This window comes from Impatiens glandulifera, chromosome 7 (assembly GCF_907164915.1).
Source record: "Impatiens glandulifera chromosome 7, dImpGla2.1, whole genome shotgun sequence".
Classification (NCBI taxonomy): domain Eukaryota; kingdom Viridiplantae; phylum Streptophyta; class Magnoliopsida; order Ericales; family Balsaminaceae; genus Impatiens; species Impatiens glandulifera.
In genome coordinates, this window is record NC_061868.1 from 36,803,813 (window position 1) to 36,825,009 (window position 21,197).

The following is a 21,197-nucleotide window of genomic DNA, read 5'->3' on the forward strand; positions in this document are numbered from 1 at the left end:
AAAGCCGACATTATTGATCTTCGACATATCTCAACTAAAAATCAAGTTCCTAACAATTTTACTAAAGCTTTAGATGTTACACAATTTGATGATTTACATTCCAAGCTTTATCTACAAAATTTTTTTATTGACGGAGGAGAGTAAAGAATTGTTACCGTTTTATTTTTCTAATTTTATATCACATCATACTTGTTTTTAAACAACATAACTTTAATTAAGGTATGTCAATTTCTCATGCAATGACTAATGTAAAGTTATAATATGAGACACTTATATTAGAAGATTTCAATTTAAAATTGACATAAGAAAGACATTTAATTTTGTTAATATCTAAAAATTTCCTTGAATACTTATAGGTTATTCAAATAAAAATAAGGCCCAATTGGTTGAAAAACAATATAAAAACAATATAAATAAGAAGTCTTGAACTTATGACCTATAGGTTATGAATCCGTCACATTTCCGCTGCACCACTCTATCATTTAGTTTCCATGATATAAATATTAACTCTATTTCACATCTTATAAAAGCGCAGATTTTGGGTTTTGTTTTCTTCTATAGATCTAAAGACGCTAGATTTTTGATTGAATTATACTTGTATCGTTATCAGCTAGAGAAGATGTCGCTCTTGAATCAACTCTTCAACAGAGGCGTTCTTGGCGCTAAATGGTATGTTCTCATCTCTCTTACCAATTGACCCATCAAAATTTTACACCTTCATCATTCGCCCTAATTGTCGTGTTCTAGGTTTCAATTTGTGTTTTTTGGATCAACCCAGTTAGTTATTTGACTTATTTCTATTTTTCAATATTGCAGTAAGACATGTTTGAACCTAGCAATTGCACGAATTAAATTGCTGCAAAATAAGAGGGATGTGCAACTTAAGCTTATGAGAAAGGAGATTGCCCAATTTCTTCAGGCTGGTCAAGAAGCTATAGCTCGAATAAGGGTAATGATTGATCTATCTTTGTTTTGGTAAATTCAATGTTTGTTTTTCCAAAGTGTAATTTATGGGAATTATGTTCAGGTAGAGCATGTTATACGTGAACAGAACATATGGGCTGCATATGAAATCTTAGAGCTGTTTTGCGAATTCATCCTTGCACGTGTACCAATCCTTGAAAATCAAAGGTATAATAAAACATCTTTATTGATTTGTTTCTCGCTTGTTTTTCATTCATGGCTGACTTTGATTTGTTCATTTGATTGATTACATGCCATCTTGATCACATGTAATAGTGTTTGAGATGTTAAATAAGTGTCTATCTAAAAGGGGGATTATAGATACAAAAATTATAGTATCATGAACCTTAGTTTGATCAGATTGTGCTTATTTTGAAACTGTTTTTTTGTCTCAATTTTTGTCATAATCACGGTCCTATTAGATAATTGCCAAAGGGAAAGTGATATTTTCGTTTGGTATAAGATTGTTTTTGGATCATGATCCATCATATAGTGTTTTTCTATTGTTTTTATTATATTTTGGGCCATAATCTAGATTATTCTCAAGATGATTGTGATTTTTAAAATCAACAAATTTGGATTTTTTTGGATCATGATCAAGATGAAAATGATGATACCCCATGTATATGTTTTGAAACTAAACTTAATTTGACACAAATTCAGAAGTTTATTGGTTGCTTCTCATTTCTGATACACAAACATAAAATATAAGTGCTCCCTTAACTGTTATGTGTTTGTATTTTATAAGGCATTAGTATGTAAATTTCAGATATTTTGAATATGTGAATCCTTGAATGAATGGTAATTCTCTGCCACTCATTTCCGATTCTTCTGTCTTCTCATTTGCATGCTTGGATATCTCTCCTTTTTTCATTGAGGCTTCGGCCAAACTACTATCAAACCTTAGTCTAGAGATGTTGAAATTCAACAAATTAGTAAGAGAATTGGTTGTTGAGACAATTTGTAGGAATATTTCATTCAGAACCAATTTTTAAGGGTTTTTGCTCTGAATAAGAGTTGGTTTACCATCCTCAATTATTATTTGGTGGGTCATTTAAACGAGAGGAATAAGATTTTTATTTTTAATATCTGGGAAGAACGGTTATTAGATTGAAAAAGCATTTTACTTTGCATTCTTCACGTCCATTGATAAATGTTCTTTTATTTACACTGTACTAGAGAGACATGATTTGATTTTTACTAATGTTTTGTTTCTTCGTGTGTCCTAATATTTCTTGTGGTGTGTTTTTCACCTATGTTTTCAATCTCTGGACACTAATATTTGATTTGGAATCTTGCACTTATTTGAAAACACTGTTATTTTGTTGCAATCTGTTTCATAATCACAATCCAATTGGAAAATTGCCAAAACTAAATTATACATAAAGTATTTTTCTTGCTTGACAAAAGATTGTTTTTGGATAATGATCCCAATAATAATGTGATTTTCAATTTCATTTCGTATAAGGATTATTTATTGAATTATGATCTAGATTATAGTGTGTTTTTTTGTTTCATTTGGCATAAATATTTAATTTTTGAAGCATGATCTTAGATTATTTTCGATTTGATTTTTCACAAACATTACAAACATAGTTTTTCTACTTGGTGATCTGGATCAAAAAATGTGATAATAAATATGCAATGATTATGTATTCTCTTCTTTCTTGATAAAAGGACATGCCCTCCTGAAATGCGAGAAGCCATTGCAAGCATAATCTTCGCAGCTCCCAGATGTTCGGACTTGCCTGATCTACTAACTTTGAGGAACTTATTTGCTGCCAAATACGGGAAGGAATTTGTTGCAGCCGCTTCTGAGCTTCGTCCAGATACAAGCGTTAACAGAACAGTTAAATAACTATTAATAATCTCTTCTTAACTAATAACACCATCATTCTTCTTATAATTTCTTGCTTATTTATTTAGATAGTAGAGAAATTGTCTGTTTACGCCCCATCTGGCGAATCAAAGCTCAACCTACTGAAAGAAATCGCTCGAGAGTTCAATCTGGAATGGGATTCATCGCAAACTGAAGCTGAGTTCAGTAAAAAACCCGAGGATCTTCTGGTAATTTTCTCGAAATCAATATTCTGTTAATGGGTAACAGCATTTGTAACAAATCCTGTATTTTTCTTTCTAATGTTTGTAGAATGGACCAAAACCTGTATCTAGTTCCACACTTCCTCAGTCCGAAACGAAAGCACATTCGAATGGTTCCTCCTCTCAAACAAGCCAAGCCCGAGAGCAAATTCAGTCTCCAATTCCTACTAACTCTATTACCTTTTGTGGCGAAAATAGTACAAACGCCGAACCACCAAAACCAAGGCCTTCTGATGTGTTGGAGAGAGCTCAAGCAGCCATTGCTGCTGCTGGGCGTGCCATAGCCATGGCACGAGCTGCTGCAGAGCTAGCGAATGTCAAATTCATGGTTCCCAATGTTGGAGAAATGAAGTGTTGAATAAAACTATACATATGTTCTTTTTTGTGCTTTACATTAAAGTATTTATTTATGATTTCACCAGAAATGTACCTATAGTTTCATAAATAAAGAATATTACATGGAAGAAAATCAAAGCATGGATATATTGGATAAAAGTGTTATCTTTATAAGAACTCATCAAATATATATATTGGATAAATGTCATTTTGATTTAAGTACTTTCTTCAACCCATGTTCTGCATTTTTTTAAATAGATATATAATATACTATGTGTGTAAGTAAACCAACAAAATCGTCAAATTGAGTTCATTACGTTTTTTTTACTTAACTGATCTCAACAATTCGGTTGTCAGTTCTACGGGATCTTTATAACGGGTTTGAACGTCGAAAAGGGTTTGAACGTCAACCGTTTCGATGTGCATTTTGATTAATAAACCGAACCAACCAAATATTATAATTTTAAAAATTATTAAAAATTGTATTTTTTTTTTTTTTAATTTTATTAAAAGGGGTGAGGCTTACTTATTCGTTATCCTTTTGGTTGGAGGAAGGGGAGTGGATGCAGTATTATCCAACAATGGCTTCTTCTCTGTTCTCCCTTTCATCTTCTTCCATCTCGACCAGAACGTCGCTCGTCTTTAATCACTCTTCTTCTCCATTTAAGGTACTCTTTCATTACTCAACAGGGTTTCTTAAAAGTGAAAGCTTTTTGCATAATTCAAGCGAATTTGCTCTTTTGTTCTGTTTCTTTCAACAGGGAAACACAAAAAATCTCAAATCAAACCAATGTTCCTTCCCGTCCATAATTAAGTTTCAGTCAAAGATCAAATTAGGTACCAGACCTGTTATTGTTCTCAGTCGAGCTTCAGCGCTTCCAACTGCTATTGATGCGGCCTCTCCTGTTCGATTCCGTCTGGACAATCTCGGGCCTCAACCTGGCGCCAAGAAGAATCGAAAGAGAAAGGGTAGAGGTGTAGCTGCAGGACAAGGAGGAAGTTGTGGATTTGGAATGAGGGGTCAGAAATCAAGGTCTGGACCCGGCGTTCGTAGGGGTTTTGAAGGAGGCCAGATGCCTCTTTACCGGCGAATCCCGAAACTTAGAGGAATTGCTGGAGGTAATCAATCAAATTAGTTAAACTAAAATCTGAAATCTTGAAGGATGGGCATTGAGTTTTGTATGTAGAACAGGTGTTTGTGAAAATGCCTGAAACAACTCTTGTTCTTTGTTTCTTCTTGAAGGTATGCATGCGGGTTTGCCAAAGTACATACCAGTGAACTTAAAGGACATAGCAGATGCAGGATTTGAAGAAGGTGAAGAGGTATCATTGGAAACTTTGAAGGATAAGGGTTTGATCAATCCATCAGGAAGGGATAGGAAACTTCCTTTAAAGGTATAATTGACAACCCAATGCTTGGTTTTTATTGAGAAACCTCGAATGGTATCGAAAATCACACTACCTTCAAGATACAATCATTTTGGTTCACTTTGCTAGTCTAAATAGTTTGATCTTTGTTTATGTATATATCAACTGTCAGATACTTGGTGATGGAGACATAAGTGTAAAGTTGAATTTCAAGGCTCGAGCTTTTTCAAGCTCGGCCAAGGAGAAACTCGAGGCTGCGAGTTGCTCCTTGACACTACTTCCTGGACGGAAGAAATGGGTCAAGCCATCGGTTGCCAAGAATATTGCCCGTGCTGATGAGTATTTTGCCAAGAAAAGAGCAGATGCAGCTGCTGCTGCTGCTTCTTCTTCTACATGACACGCCCATCATCAAATAGTGAGATTTGCTTAATATTCTCGAAAGAGTGAGTTTTCGTTTGATGTTATTTACTGTCTTTCGATTTGAATAGAGATTGGTTTTGTTGTGTTTTAGCTCTCCAAATGCTATCATCATCTCTGCCCTTGTTTTAGGCATATCTTTGGTTTCTTGATGTTTCAAAAAACAAAACAAAAAAAGACATTTCAATTTGGAGACAGGTTATCTAGGATGTTGTTGAACTGAACAGATTTAGTGTAAAACATCTTGTCATTTTGTAACTGTAAAGATCTATTCCCTGCCTTCATTTTTACTTTAAATCGTTATGATCTCTGTCTGGATCTTTCTCAATGAAAAAGGAGTTTTGAATTTCACTAGAACGTAACTCTTATCACTTCAGCTATTTCAATAAATACATTAAAATAAAAATTAATTTCTTCGAATCCATTTGTATAATATATTCAAATAAAATATCTTACTTAAAAAAACTTACTTAAGAAAGTTATAAAAAGTCCTACCTAAGAAATCATATCTTTTCAAGGTTCTTATGTATATGGGGATTATGACTGCAAATTAGTTGAGCACTCAACTATTTATTTACGTGATAGATTCGGCTTGAAAAACTTGAACTAAAATTAAATTTTAGAATATTTGTAAAGAAAAATATTTATTTTAAATTTTAGATTTTAATATTAAAATAAATAAATAGATGTTATTTATTATTATGATTGAAAATAGCTTAACAAATTATGGATGAAATATTATATGAGTTCGACTCGAACATAGTTAAAGTCAAACTCAAGTTGAGTGGCTAGGTCAAACTCAAGTTGAGATTTTTGCGAGTTAGTCGACTCATTTATAGCCCTAGTCATGATAGTTTACCTCGAGATTAAATTCCGATAAAAAATGAAAGTAGTTCAACATCAGCCGTGGGAATCCAGTTCCAATTTGAACCCAGTCCCTTCTTATATTAAATGTTTGCTGAATACTCTATTGAGAAAGAAAAAAAAATTGTTAATGGGTTGATTTTGAACTAAAGTATAGTTTAATATGAAACTAATAATTCAATCTTGAGGATGATGTCTTAATTTTGTCGTAGCCTTTGTTGGGACAAAAGTGTTTGGTTTTTGTTTAATACGAAAGTTGTTAAGCTATTGACTAATATTATTATTTATTTAATTAATATTTTAAGAGTGCATGAATGAATGAATGATATTTGTTTATTTCCAAACTTAGGAAACTTCAGCTTTGATACGTTCAAAGTAGAAAGACGTGATTTTAGCATCGGTCCAAAATTCCCATGTTTCTTATAACCTCAAATTAACACCTTCTCTATTGTCCTATTTTATTAGTATTTTAAAAAGTAAAATAGGGTGAATTTCATAAACAATAAATCAATATATATTTTTGTCTAGGGAGAATTAAAAGAAAGAAATAATTAATTAAATTAAATAAAAAAAATTAAAAAATTATATCACATTTTTTATTAATATATATATATTTTCGAGTGGACAGCTTAGATTCGTTTCTAAAGATAAATAAGTTATACATATTTTTGTTTTTGTTTTACTTTATAATATAATATGGTTTATTTGAAAACTTATATATTTTTGTATTATATCATAGATACCGAAGTATTCAATGTTAAATAATGCTGCTTAAATTTTGTTTGGTTGAGCTTTGGCATCTACAATCTACCCCCATTTTCTATTTATTGAATTTTGGTGGTTGTCTTCTGAACAACATTCATTTATAGTGGCCATGTTCCAAATTCAAATTTATGTTACACGTTAGAATTTACATATATATATATATATATATATATATATATATATATATATATATATATATATATATATATATATATATATATATATATATATATATATATATATATATATATATATATATATATATATATATATATATATATAATACCTTCTAAAAGTAATAACAAATAATAATTTAAATTTTAATAAAAAAATATATAATAAATTCAAAATTTTAATATAATTATAATAGACACAACATTTATTGGCCATGAATACAAATAGGTTTTCAATATTTCGCCATCGGAATCGAATATCCGACCGAATTCGAATTCACCGTATGAATTTCATTTTCGAATCGAATTTTATATCAATATTAATTCATATACGTTTTTTATTTGAATTTCGAGTTGAAGTTTTAACTCGAAACCAAAACGAAAATCGAATTCATTTTAATTATATATTTTAATTATTTGTTTTATTGTATATTATATAATTTATTACATATAATTAAATAATTACATATAATTTATTATATAATATATTAAAAAAAGTCAAATTTGGTTCAATTTTAATAAAATTTATTCAAATTCGGTTCAGTTTTCGAATTTTGAAAAATATTTGAAGAACCCGAATTTAGAAACTTAAATAACCTGAAAATCATATGGATGAACACCCCTAGATACAAATATCTCTTTAAACATGTTTAATTAATATACTATTACATTATTTAATAATAATTAATATAATTAATTTTAATATTAAACTAAAATAATTTCATCTATCATAATGAAAATATTGGAATAAATATTAAAATTCTAATAACAAAATATTATTAATAATATGTTGTTCAAACAAAAATTATGTTAACTAATCCTGTTATTCCGAAATAATATCAAATATATTGAAGATACAATTAAGTTCAAATAATAAAATAAATTATAAAAAATTACATATAGAATTCAAAACAAAGAGCTTTAATTTATACCAGGATGAATAGAAGACTTTAATCATTAAAACATTTAATATTATTAATTTATATTTATAATTTTGCATATAAATATATTACTTGATTATTTATAATTTTGCATATAAATATATTAATTGATTATGTTGATGAATAATTAAGAAAGATAATTAAGATGAATAATAATTATATATATATATATAAAAAAAAAATGATGTTTAATTTTGAAATGTTTCGAACTCGCAACCTAACAAAAATAAATACAACTCTTTAACCAATTAGGCTAATAACACTTAATTTGATGTTTAATTTTGAAAGTGTTCGGATTGTCGGGTCGAAAATTGTGGTTAATTTGGATATATATGTGAGAGTAATGGATACTTGGGTCGGATTCTAGATTGACCTCCCATAAACTTAGAACGGTTAAAAATAAAATTAAAAATGATATATGTATGTTTCGAACTCGCAACATAACAAAACAAGTACAACTCTTTAACCAACAAGGCTAATAACACTTAATATTTTTAATTCAACACCAAATTTGATGAATGCGAGACGTTGTAACAATATAAGTTCAAGTTTTTAACTAACTAATATATATATATAATATATGATGTTTAATTTTGAAAGTGTCCGAATTGCCGGGTTGAGAACTGTGATTAACTTGGATATATATGTGAGAGTAAATGGATACTTGGGTCGGATTCTGGATTGACCCTCCCATAAACTTAGAACGGTTAAAAATAAAATTAAAAATGATATAGGTATGTTTCAAACTCGCAACCTAATAAAACAAGTACAACTCTTTAACAAACTAGGCTAATAACACTTAATATTTTTAATTCAACATCAAATTTGATGAACACGGGACATTATAACAATATAAATTCAACTTATGTTTCGAAGTCGCAACCTAACAAAAACAAGTACAACTCTTTAAAAGCTAATAATATTTTAAATTTTTAATTCAACACCAAATTTAATAAGCGCGGAGCGTTGTAAAAATATATTTTTATCCTTGTGTATCGCACGAGAATCTTCCTAATGTATATAAGATTAGTTCGATTTAAATTGAGTGTCTCCTTATATCAACATTTTAAATTTATATCCTTTTAGTATGATTTGAATCCTGACTTTAAGAAAAATATTCAACTTAAAAGTAAGAAAATGACATAGTGGTCAATTTTAGTAGCAATATGGGTGATATGTATTTTTCTTTTAAGAAATTATTTAGAAAAAGACATTTACTAAAGTCAATAACAAAAACCAAGAATCGTGACAAAAAAATATTTACAAAAATATATATAATAAGATTGAATACTCGCCAAATAAACTCATAAACACAAATCTAATAAATCTAATAAAGATAATATCATTAAAATATAAAGTGTTTAGATATACTAAAAAAAAAATAATAATCTAATATTCAAGAACTTAGTCAACTAAACATTGTTATCGAAGTTTATATAATTTATTTCACCAAAAGGATCAATTACAAAATAATAAGAATGAATAATTGTTTCTTATTCAAGTTCATATTTTTTTCCAAAATGATGAACAATGGCTAGAAAGTATGAATGTATATACATGACACATGAGAGGTTAAACACTCGAAATAAAACTCCAAAATCTCACCATCAAAGTCACATTGATGCATGAGGTACATAAAGAATGTAATTTGTTTAATAGATAAAATTGGGGAATTCGTTTAATTAGACAAGGTTTGTATTTTAACTTAGTAATAAAAATCTATTTTCCATCACATCCCATCACAAGAAAAATGATCGAATTAAGGTAAACCAATCTTCTATTTCATTGTATCCTTGTATCATGATTTTTTGCAAAAGAAATTGTTCACTATTAGTTGTAGGGTGGGTTGGTACGGAAAATTTAGATATAGGAAAATTTTACCATGTCTTGATTTTGGTACGTTATCGGTATTATATCGTTGATACCGAAAATAACATATCTACTTAAATTAAAAACTAATTAGGTATGATTACTTAAAAAAATGTTAGACAAAACTAAAAATAAAATATTTCTATCATTAAATAAAAAAAATATTTTTAATAATTCAATATTTCTAGAGACTAACGAAGATTAAAATTTAAAATTAGTTATAAAAGTTGGAGTTAACATTAATAAATATAAGTATAGTTTTCAAAATAGACTAGAGTAAAGTAGGGGTGTTCCAATATTTGGTATGAACCGAATATTCGAATAAATCGAATTTGAATTTTATTTTCAGTTTTCGAATTGAATTTCAAACCAATTCTAATTCAAATACGATTTTCGAATTGGTTTTCGAGTTTGGGTTTCAACTCAAAAACAAAACCGAAAACCGAATTCATTTTTTATTATTTATTCTTTCAAACTTAGCTTAAGAAAAAATTTAAAATAATCAAATTAGAATATTTTGAATTCAAGAATAAATAATAAAAGAAAAATGAAATAAAAGCACCCGTGATCTAGTGGTAGAATATTACCCTGCCACGGTACATACCAGGGTTCAATTTATGCTAGTTCCAAAAGATATAAAAAACGAATTCGGTTTGAATTCGAATTATTCAAAATTCGAACCGAATATCAAATTTGAATTTGGTTCAATTTAATTAAAATTTATTCGAATTCAGTTCGGTTTTTGAATTGTCTAAATAATATAAAAATTCGAATAAACCGAACCGAAAAACTCGAATAACCAAAAAATCAAACCGATGAACAATCATAGAGTAAAGTCGTAGAGTAAAGTCGAGTGATGGAGATTTATAACTGTTTTCAATCGCTTTTTTATATGTAATTTTTTTAATAAATTGATTAATATTTTATGCTTAGGAGTTAGAAAGAGTTTTGGTTTTAAAATTGTTCTTACTCTCTTTCAAGTCGTGAAAAAAACAAACACTTTATAGTGAAATTAAATTAGTTTCGTATCACATAAAATAAAATGTCTAAAGATTACATATATTAGATTAGATTATAGTATAGTATAATTATACTTTAATTTAATTTGATTTTCAAAGATTTATGTTTCTATAAATAACATTGAATCTATTTAAGAAATAAATAAACTGGTAAGGTTAGATAGATTCATATACATAATAAATACCTTAGAAGTTGAGTTTTAAATATGTTAAAAAAAGGAAATAAATTTATTAAGATTATTGATTCGATGATCAATGTTAGATAACTAAAAATCTTTTAATGACGAATAAATCAAATTTATAGTAATTAAAGTATAATTATCTATAGTTTTATAAGTAATTATTTATAAATGTTATTTTGGTATATATCGATATACATAAGTTTTGAAAATCTAATATCTTTACCGTATTAATAATTTCGATATAAGTATAACCTTATCAATTTTTTGGATATACTGAAAATTTTAATATTTTTGATATTTTACAGTATGATATTTTTGTTATATAAAAATATCGGTAATTTTTATATCCTTAATTATTAGTACTAGATATTGTATTTGTTTGTTTTTAAACAAAATCATTTTATTCTTTGTTGTTATTTGTGTTGGAACATTCTTCAAATATAAATATAAGTGTAAAACTATTTTATTACTAGATGTTTATGATAATTGTATACTACCACAAAACATGCATAGGATTTACAACCGTATAATAAACTATTAAAATGAAAAAAAATAATAATTATAGAATATTTAATAGAAATGATTTCTTTTTAATCGACACAGTAAATCAATCATTAACGTTTCTTTTTATTCGACCCAATAAATCATTGTTCTTTTGTGTTAATAGATGTAAATACGACAAAAAGTTGACCAAAATATTCAATCAATGAACATGAACTTGAACAAAATATCTTAAATGTTCTCACTAGAAAAACTAGACTGCATACTAAGTAAAAAAAATCTATATTTTTCTGTCACATTACAAAAGAAATCTTTGTGCTATCTTAACTCTCAAAATATCAAATATATTTCTCAATGGTGCAATATAAATATGTATCTTTACTCATAATTTTGTACTGCCATAAAAATTGTTAAAGTTGAGATTATGATAGAATTATACTTTGTAGTAAACTTAAAACGAAAAAGGTAAGAATATAAATGATAAGAATGTTAAGTCGACTTATGTATGATGTTTGTGGATACGCGAATACGACAAAAAAAAATCGACCCAAATCATTCAACTAATGACGACTAAAGTTATCACTTTATTGCGAGTAAAAATAAATCTTTCTATCATTCTACATAAACAAAATATCTAACTATGTCAACTCAATCATTGGCTTGACATTGCTCCCGATATATCAATATTTCTCCATGGTGCAATGTCAATATGTATCTCTAGTCATGATTTTTTTTTTTTAAAAAATGTTATTGATTATTAGTAATAGATATTGCATTTGTATATTTTAACTAAACACCAAATTACTTATGTTTTTAGCATTAATAAAACTAAAAAAATGATTTATGATAGAATTATACTAATTTTTTTTAGCAATAAAACTAAAAAAAATAATTAAATTATCCAAATGATAGGAAGTTATTGTTATTTTTTCTTTTTAAATTTTACTGTTATATTTTTGCTTATAGATCATCCTTCAAATGTAAATATAAGTATAAAATTATTTATAGTGATACGATTATTCTCTGTGATCAACTCAATAAATCATTTTTTGTTTTGTTTCAGATAACATGAATACGACAAAAACTCGACCTAAATCATTCAATTATCTCGGTATAATATATTTTTAACCTAAACCAGATAAATCGACACAAATCACGTTGGTCTATACCATCCAAAATTAATTGCAAAAGTCTATCATTACTAGCAAGCAAAACTTGTTGGCTCTAGCAATATTTGTCTACCTCAACAAGAGTCATTGTATAATTTTTTTAAATGTGTAAAAACAATCAAAATATTTTGAATATTACAAAACTTTAAAAAAATTATTCAAATAATTCTTTGTCTTTATTACTTTAAATTTTATGTTATGGGATCCTTTAAACGGCCGGCCTATTCCCCAAGAATGAAAAAAGTGGACAACTGTCAGCCAGCCAGCCAGCAGTCACGCGGCTACAGCTTAGTTGTTGAGACTGGGCCTAAATGACCGGGCCCAATCAATTTATTTATTTTAATATTTTTCTTTTCAAGATCTTCAAATTTTTTTAATTTAATATAATAATAAAATTACTACTTGCATTAATTACACTCTCTCTCTCCTCTTACTTTGTCCACAAATAAAAAAAAAGAAAAAAAGAAAACCAAGCTCTTCCATTTTGGTATAAAATGGAACCCAAACCCTTATTTTTCTCTCTAGCCTGCTGACTCTCTCTATTACCTTTCATTTCTCCTTTCAGGAGGTCGGTTTTCGTGGTTTTCGTTTCTTCATCAGCTCAGGTATTCTCATGGCCATCTCCGTCTTCTTTTTCTCTTTCGTTTGATTATCAAATTATTGTTTTTCATTCAGAATTTTCTTATTTTTCGTTTCCTCATTCAGGATCTGTAAAAAACGATGAATATCTCTTTAGATCTGAATGTTTAAATATTCAATTAGGAGTTTCAGCTGAACGGCTTTAGGAAATTCATGTTTTAGGTTTTGAATCTCCTTCGATGGACGGTTATCATGTTTTCCGTTCTACAGATCTGACGGAAAAGAATTGAAAATCTGATCATTTCCTGTAGATCTGAGGTTATTTTCGATGAAATAGTGGCTGGATCTGTATTTTTTTATCTGGATAATCTTAGATCTGTTCTAGATTTAGTTTTGAATTTTCTTATCTAAGGCTTGACATGCATCTTTTAGATACTTGACATCAGTTTGTTCTAATTTTTGTTTTCAGATTAGGTTTTTCAAACAAGATCTGTAAGAAAATGAATCAATATGCAGTCCAGATGAACTCTCATGGTACTACTTATGAGGATGTTAGGAGCTTTGACCGGAGAGAGAAGGAGACTGTAGTTTGTCCAAAGCCGCGTCGATTTCCTCTTGTGAACTCGACTGTGAATGATCCGGTTAGATCATTCAGATGGCATCATAGGTAGGTACTGCTATTATGTTTTAGGGTTTCCTGTTGTTACTTTACATGTTGTAGTTGTTAAATATTGATCAATTATCTCTTGATCTGCTAGTTATGTACCTGATCCATGTGAATCCAGAGTTGGAGCAGATCTGTTGGATATCCTCCTCCCCAAGGTAAAAATTCTTGATTTTTCACTTTAGTTTGGTCAAATTTGATCTGAATTTGGATAATTTTGATGGTTATTCTTGTTTTACACAGGGTGGTGGTGGTGGTTATGGTTATGGTCTGGATCAAGTATCCTCGTCGCCCCCATTTTTTTGTGGGTCACCGCCGAGCAGAGTATCTAACCCTTTAATCCAAGATGCGCGATTTGGGGACGAGAAGTTCTCTCCAATATCGCCTCAAACCATTCCAATTCCCTCTGGTTTGTCTTCTCCATCGCCCACTCCTTCCTCCAGGAAAGGAGGATGCATTAGGGCTAACTTTGGAAACAATCCGTCTGTGAGAGTTGAAGGGTTTGACTCACTGGACAGGGATCGACGTAACTGTAGTATCCCTGCTCTGGCCTAGATGAAAGTAAATACCGAGAAGAAGAAGGAAGCTAAGCTAAGTTGATTTTGCAATGGTTTTTTGACAAGTGAGGAAGATCATGAGAAGAATCCTTGTTTTGTTTAGAGTTTTTTTGTAAATAGTGTTGAAAAAAAGTCTGTATCTAATGAGTTAAGTTGAGTCTAGAAGTCTAGTTTTGTATGTAAATGGGTTTAGTAGTAAGTTAAAAATAATTTGAGGTAAGATGTGTGAAGATCTTTGTAGGAAGCAAATGGTGAGAAGATGGAAAAAGAGACCAAACCACATGGATCATTGTAAGTATGACAGAAAAAATGTGGTCTCTTTCTTTTATATATATATATATTATTCAAATTCCATTTTGGGTTTTGATAGATTACTATATTAGTTGTAGATAGCTGTTTTTTTTGTTTTTTTTTTTTGTAAAGGAACAAAAATTGTATAAAGCAAGTCATTGTGTAGTTATAAACTTATTATCCTTTTTGAGTAATTTTCAACATTTTTCTTAATTTTATTGTATATACATATGCTTTTTGTTTTTCAAGTTTCTTTCTTTTTATTAGGGTTGTTTCACTATTGCCTATATATAAATTTATTTATTGTAAAATTTTCTTTTACAAAATATAAAAAAGTTAAGAAATTTTTAATTTTTTTGTCTAATTTTATTATAGTTTTTAATTCTAGGGTTTATTTACAAAGATATTCTTTATATGTATTATTAAGTATAAAATTTGATTATATTAATTCAATTATTTAAATATTTTTTTTATAAAATTATTTGTTAAGTAATCTAAATTTAAAATTGTTAAGGTTTATTTTTTAATTTAATAAATAAGACTAATTTAGTCTTCTCTACAATAGGAAAATTTTATAAATAAATTTAAACTAATATCTACTTTATTTGGAGTTTAGTGGAATCAAATTTTAGATTTTTAAGATAATACCAATTTGGTCAATACATGTTTACTTCTTAAACTATTAAATAATGATCAAAATAATCTCAACTTACAATTATTCTATTACCTAAATTACATACAAAAATAAATAGTAAGAGTAAACTATTAATGCTAAATCTAAGAAACTCATTACCAAAAAAAATTGTATTTTAATAATAATATCATACCATATAATATTTGTATGATAATAAATAGAAAAATATTTATATAATATTAACATTCATTTAATTAAAATATATAAAGGCTGATGATCTATTAACATTCACTTAATTAAATATAAAATCTGATGATTTATTAAAATAAATCAGTAAAAAATGGTTTTATACTTGCATAATGTTTTTTTAATCATGATTTAATTTTTTGATATTGATTTTTCATTTTTATGATTTTTCAAAAAAATAATTTGAATATTTTTTCAATCTCTTTATATGTGAGTCTATTATATTAATATCATTTTAATAATTAAAATTACTTAATTTATTAATTAAAATATATTTTTTTATTAAACTTAAATTGTAAATACAAAACAAAATTTAGTAATTTATTTAAAAATAAATCAAATAATTAATTTTTTATTAAACAATTTCTTTTAATAAAAATCCATAAAAAATTAAAACCCAATATCAAACAAGCTCTAGGAGTTGCCCAGTCCTTGAAAAACGTATATTCTTTCCTTATTTTTCACTTTTGTCCATCAATTTAAGCATATGAAAACTAGTCAATGTTTGATCTATTCAAAATATGCTTAAATTATTATATATAAATAAAAGAAATAATTAAATTTAAATTTATGAATAAAAAATGTTAGATACATCATACATGAGTGAAAAGAAAAAATAATAAAAAAGTTTTAAAATATATAATAAAATAATACATTTACATATCTGATTTTGCTTAATTTATACGCTATGCAATGAAAAGCCAAGATTCCGTTAATATAACGTCGTTTGACTAGCCTTATTATGTAAGCAAATATAAAATTTAGAAAAAGGCTAATAATAATATAATTATTTTTTATACATAATAAATAACAAAATGGATTTATAATTAAACTTACAAAATAGAAAAAGTAAGAGAACACGCACAAATTTGTGATAATGTTTATATAAGAAAAATATTATTTTTGAAATTTATAAGTAAATAATAAAGAGCCCATATTTGTGACCGTTAATTATGGGCTTGGGTGGCTCTTGGGAGTCTGAATCTTTGAGCCTTATCTTTTCAAAAAAAAAGAAAACATATTTTGAAAATGAAAAAAAAATACAAAAAGAAAACATCACATTTCTCTCTCTTCCAAGAAAGTAGAATTTAGTCAAACACTCATGTCATATGTTCCACGCGTCACATGTCTTGTTCCATTCCTAGTGATTAGTATGTTCGCGCCGCATAACATGTACTTTTAGATATAGGACGGTTTGGTTTCGGTTCGGTTTGATTCGGTTAAGTTTAGTTCGGTTCAAAAAATTGAATTACCATTTTGTTCCAAATTTAGCATCCCGTCTCTATCTTTTTCGTTTCTAAATATAAATTATCCCCAACCAAATTGAAATAAATTAAAAAATAGTTTAAATTTAAAATATAAATAATAAAATAATTCATATAATTATAAATTATGAAATCATCAATGATTTATAATTCTAATTTTCAGATAAATAATTTTTTAATAAAAAAATTAATAATAGTATTAAAGAAGTATATATTAATTATTTAAATAATTATTATAAAAAAAATAATTGCATATTTTTTGTTCGAGAATTAATGGGGCATGTAAATACCATCTCCGCCCTAAACTCCGGTCAACATATTTTAAGTTTTTCCTAATTTGTATTAATTTCCGGTCGGAAAAAAAACGCCCTAATAAATTCGGTTTGGATCAATTACCGTGGAACGACTTCAAATTACCATCCTTACTTTCTATTCCTTTAAATCATTTTCTGTTTATGATATTTAAATCATAAATAAGTAAATTATTGAATAAAAAGACATTAAAAACTTAAATATATGATGGAAAAGGTTTCGCACGTTTAATTGTTAATAAAGAAAGTTTAATTGTGAATGAATATGATGACAAGGTTGATGGTTGGGAAGAGGAAGGTTGAAGTTTTATCATATCACATGTTTTTAAAGTCTTTTGTCCCTTGATCTAGATTGAGATGTTTATAATACTTGTTTTAGTGAAAAAGTTGACAAAGATGTTGAGATTTCAAAGATTAGATTTATGGTAAAAAATGTCATGACCATCAAGAATGTAATTTGAAAACTAAATTTTTATTCTTATTTCTATTGATTTGGGTTATTTGAGAACCTAGATTTTATGGATTAGTTTTTTTTTTTTTTTTTTTTTTATTTTAAATTAAAAAAATCATATATATATATATATTTAAATTTGTGACACGGACTTCGAAATTTGGGCAGCTTATCCATATGTAAGAAAACCTTAATTTTTTTATATCTTAAGTTTTAATTTAAAAAAATGGTTAAAAAATATTTTTGGTGAGATTACATAATTAAATAATATATATTTTTATTTTGACCTCTGTTAGGGTGCTTATCATATTTTTTTATTAGATGGGTTGCCTCGGTCAGGTACACACTCAAGATTCGATAGTGGGGTAAACTTAAAAAAAATTAGGATGAACTTAAATAAATAAAGAGAAAATTTTAAATAAAATAAATAAATAAAAGTAAATTTTATCATTATTTAATAATTAAATAAACAAAATAATAAATTCTATTTATTTTTTTAAAAAATTAGGATATAATATCACATTTTAATTTTTTTTTTCGGGATGAAATTCAGACCACCTACATAGATCCGTCCCTTACCTCAGTAATAATTCTGGTTATATTTGATTTATAAATTTTGGTTTATTTGTTTTATTGTAAAACTTGATTATGTTATTTGACTTTTATCCAAATTAATTATTCTTTAGTTATATTTAGTGATAATATTTTGTGTGAGTTTGATCATTCTTAAACTACTTAAAACAATTTATTTGTGTAGTAAAGTAATTGTTTATAATTTAATTCAGAACGCATGTATGATATAATAATTTAAAAAGTTATTGATATCACATTAAAGTTATTTCATGTAATTAGTTTTATTTTTTCAATAAATTAGTTTCATACTTAAGTAACCCCACTACCCTTTATTGGTACTAACACTATATTTGTTTATTTTTTATTTATTTCCTAGACTTCAATCATCTATAAATGAGAATACTAATTTATATGTTCTAAAGTAAAAAAACAACCTATTAATATGTGAAGACTCTTAATTCAATAGTAACATGTCATCATTCATGAGTTTCCTAGAAAATGGAGTAGTATTGTTTTTTAATTTTTTATATATATATATATATATATATATATATATATATATATATATATATATATATATATATATATATATATATATATATATATATATATATATATATATATGATTTCCATCAATTTACAATGACTCATCAAAGTGTGATAAAAGTGATGGGCTTCAATCCATCACTATTGGGCCTCCTATTTAGAAGTCCAAACAACTCCAGTAGTAGTTTACTAGTTCCTTTCAACAAGTTTCACTCAATGAAAGATAGATTTACATGTTAATCTTTTAAAAAATAAAATATGGTTGAAATATAATTTTCCCAAAACAATGAAATGGGTAAAAAGTAGTGCTAATTTATTTATTTCTTTCTAAATTTATGAAGCTAAAAATCTTTATTTTAAGTTTTAACTTATAACTTTCAAAATGAGAATAAACTTATGAACTTTAATCTATTAGCCATCAATTCCTATCACTTAAATCATAGTCTTAAATTTATATTTTAGAAGCAGTGAGATTTTCATTAATCAAATCAATAACATAAAAAAAAAACAGCAAACACAATATTCTTCTTTCACTGTAAGTTTTAAAAACAACTTTCCTCAATAAAGCTTCCATTACCGGGATATTCTTAAACTCCCCGAGGTCTTAAGTTCGTCAGGCGTCAAATTCTACGCCCAATTAAATGGTTAAGGTTATATGCTTAATCCGTTGTCCCATTTTTATTTTTAAAAGAACTCCACCATCAATTTGCGCGCCTTCTGACTATACTGAAAATCCTGCTTCATATTCGGGTTGCATTTGTCTAGTCCCACAATTGTCCTAGGAAAAGAAACAACTTCTTATCCTTCAAGTAGTGAATCTGAATATTCTGTTATTGGGGATACATTCATTACTTTACTTGGGGAGTTAAAGAGTTCTCACATCTTCATCATTGGTTCTATTTATAGTGCAATCAATTACATTGATGCAAGTTTTGTATTTGTCTTGTAGAGTTTGAATTGTTAACAATAGAATTTATTAATGAGATAGAGAAAATTTAAAGCACATGCAAACTTGAACAAAATAGATTAGAACAACATGAACAACAACAACAACAAGAACATTATAAGAAAGACAAAAAAAAATACAAAACAGGAAAGGATAGAAATCATCAACCTAATGACAATGATCAATCATGATGATCTAATAGAACATGCATGAGTCATTTGGTTAATGAGATAAATATGAAAACAATGCAATGAAAGAAGAATCATTCATCATCATCAACATCTTCATCCAACGTAACCCTCTGGCTTGGCTGCAATGAAGGAGATGCACTGGACTTGACGCTTGTTGTCGAATCCAATGATACGAACGAACGCGGATGGGTAAGCCTTCTTGGCTTCGGCCAATTCCTTTAGCACTTGACTCGAGTCTGTGCACCCGAACATGGGCAATTTCCACATTGTCCAGTATCTTCCATCATAGTATCCGGGTGAACTGTTGTATTCTCTGTGCACGAATCCGTTCAATTCCTGTATGATAATTAATTTGAACACCAAAAACCCTAAATTAGTTAACATAATCTAATAATTAAAAATGAAAAATTCTCAAAGATTTAACCTCCAATTGGAACTCTAGGCAAGGAACCCAGTTGTTGCGAAGAAGGTAGTCCACTTCCTTGGCCAATTGTTCTTCTGTTAGTGGTGGCAAGTAAGACAATGTCTCGAACTTCTTCAAACCAGTTGTTGGCCACACCTGAAAACACAAAAAATGTTATTTTGTGACTAGGGTTTTGTTTATATGATGACAGAAGACATATACCTGGATGCACTGAACTCTTCCTCCATTGTTGGTGATGGAAGTGACATCGTTTTCAACCTTTCTGGTTTGTGGGAAAGTGGCTAAGGATTTCAAGCCAGTGAAGGGTGCAACACGGGTGACTGAAGCAACTGCTGCAGCGGCAGAGACCATGGAGGTAGAAGCAGCCATGTTCTTAGCTTCTTCTTTCGATGAAGCTTCTTTGGTTGGTTGGTTGGTTTAGTTGTTTAAGAAGATGATATGTTTCAGTGGAGAGGATGAGCTTTGATGGATGATTCAGTGGATTTATAGGAACATCTTCTATCATATCATGCTTACAATTTCATTGGTCTCAAATTCTCTTGAGGGTTTTGGACATTTTGGACCATAGGATTTACAAGGGGCCTTATCGGTTTGGATCTACTATTTGGTACTGCCACGTCTACAATATTAAAACGTTACCTTATCTCTCAATCTTAAGGAGGGAGGGAGGGAGCCCTTCATTTTTCACTGCCAAATCTAAACCATCATCATATCCTCCTATGCTGTAACTTATATCTTTTTATTTTCAAATTTTCAATTTTTAAATAATAATTGTAATTTATATTTTGTAAAATTAAAAATAAATGGTGTTTTGGGCACCCCCATCTTCCATGTCTTTAGCAAGAAAGATTT

General features: G+C 27.9%; 4 protein-coding genes across 4 annotated transcripts; 3 read left to right on the forward strand and 1 right to left on the reverse strand.

Moving 5' to 3' along the window:
- The first annotated feature begins 516 nt into the window (after positions 1–516).
- LOC124945428 (IST1 homolog) lies at positions 517–3,629 on the forward strand. Its single transcript, XM_047485868.1, has 6 exons — positions 517–669; positions 817–949; positions 1,028–1,131; positions 2,641–2,812; positions 2,890–3,030; positions 3,113–3,629. Exons 1-6 carry the CDS (start codon positions 620–622, stop codon positions 3,419–3,421), a joined length of 909 nt encoding a protein of 302 aa, XP_047341824.1. The 5' UTR covers positions 517–619; the 3' UTR covers positions 3,422–3,629.
- A 290-nt stretch (positions 3,630–3,919) lies between these two features.
- LOC124946155 (50S ribosomal protein L15, chloroplastic) lies at positions 3,920–5,454 on the forward strand. The gene is made up of 4 exons (XM_047486724.1): positions 3,920–4,067; positions 4,161–4,518; positions 4,643–4,794; positions 4,940–5,454. Exons 1-4 carry the CDS (start codon positions 3,963–3,965, stop codon positions 5,162–5,164), a joined length of 840 nt encoding a protein of 279 aa, XP_047342680.1. The 5' UTR covers positions 3,920–3,962; the 3' UTR covers positions 5,165–5,454.
- A 7,688-nt stretch (positions 5,455–13,142) lies between these two features.
- On the forward strand, positions 13,143–14,987 carry LOC124945457. The gene is made up of 4 exons (XM_047485901.1): positions 13,143–13,272; positions 13,716–13,913; positions 14,005–14,068; positions 14,154–14,987. The coding sequence occupies exons 2-4, from the start codon at positions 13,747–13,749 to the stop codon at positions 14,463–14,465; spliced, it is 543 nt and encodes a 180-aa protein (XP_047341857.1). The 5' UTR covers positions 13,143–13,272; positions 13,716–13,746; the 3' UTR covers positions 14,466–14,987.
- Positions 14,988–19,742: 4,755 nt separating this feature from the next.
- Positions 19,743–20,810, reverse strand: LOC124945233 (ribulose bisphosphate carboxylase small subunit 1A, chloroplastic-like). The gene is made up of 3 exons (XM_047485628.1): positions 20,547–20,810; positions 20,346–20,480; positions 19,743–20,257 (listed from the first exon to the last, which is right to left on the reverse strand). Exons 1-3 carry the CDS (start codon positions 20,712–20,714, stop codon positions 20,015–20,017), a joined length of 546 nt encoding a protein of 181 aa, XP_047341584.1. The 5' UTR covers positions 20,715–20,810; the 3' UTR covers positions 19,743–20,014.
- Between the last annotated feature and the right edge of the window lie 387 nt (positions 20,811–21,197).

Bases quoted from the DNA above. Each gene is read 5' to 3' on its own strand.
- LOC124945428 (XM_047485868.1), top strand. From the start codon at position 620: ATGTCGCTCTTGAATCAACTCTTCAACAGAGGCGTTCTTGGCGCTAAA. The intron at 670-816 runs GTATGTTCTCAT...TCAATATTGCAG, and splicing joins GGCGTTCTTGGCGCTAAATG to TAAGACATGTTTGAACCTAG. The intron at 3,031-3,112 runs GTAATTTTCTCG...TAATGTTTGTAG, and splicing joins AAAAACCCGAGGATCTTCTG to AATGGACCAAAACCTGTATC.
- LOC124946155 (XM_047486724.1), top strand. From the start codon at position 3,963: ATGCAGTATTATCCAACAATGGCTTCTTCTCTGTTCTCCCTTTCATCT. The intron at 4,068-4,160 runs GTACTCTTTCAT...TTCTTTCAACAG, and splicing joins ACTCTTCTTCTCCATTTAAG to GGAAACACAAAAAATCTCAA. The intron at 4,519-4,642 runs GTAATCAATCAA...TTCTTCTTGAAG, and splicing joins ACTTAGAGGAATTGCTGGAG to GTATGCATGCGGGTTTGCCA.
- LOC124945457 (XM_047485901.1), top strand. From the start codon at position 13,747: ATGAATCAATATGCAGTCCAGATGAACTCTCATGGTACTACTTATGAG. The intron at 13,914-14,004 runs GTAGGTACTGCT...TTGATCTGCTAG, and splicing joins TCATTCAGATGGCATCATAG to TTATGTACCTGATCCATGTG. The intron at 14,069-14,153 runs GTAAAAATTCTT...TGTTTTACACAG, and splicing joins TGGATATCCTCCTCCCCAAG to GGTGGTGGTGGTGGTTATGG.
- LOC124945233 (XM_047485628.1), bottom strand. From the start codon at position 20,714: ATGGCTGCTTCTACCTCCATGGTCTCTGCCGCTGCAGCAGTTGCTTCA. The intron at 20,481-20,546 runs GTATATGTCTTC...TTGTGTTTTCAG, and splicing joins GAAGAGTTCAGTGCATCCAG to GTGTGGCCAACAACTGGTTT. The intron at 20,258-20,345 runs GTTAAATCTTTG...ATTATCATACAG, and splicing joins GCCTAGAGTTCCAATTGGAG to GAATTGAACGGATTCGTGCA.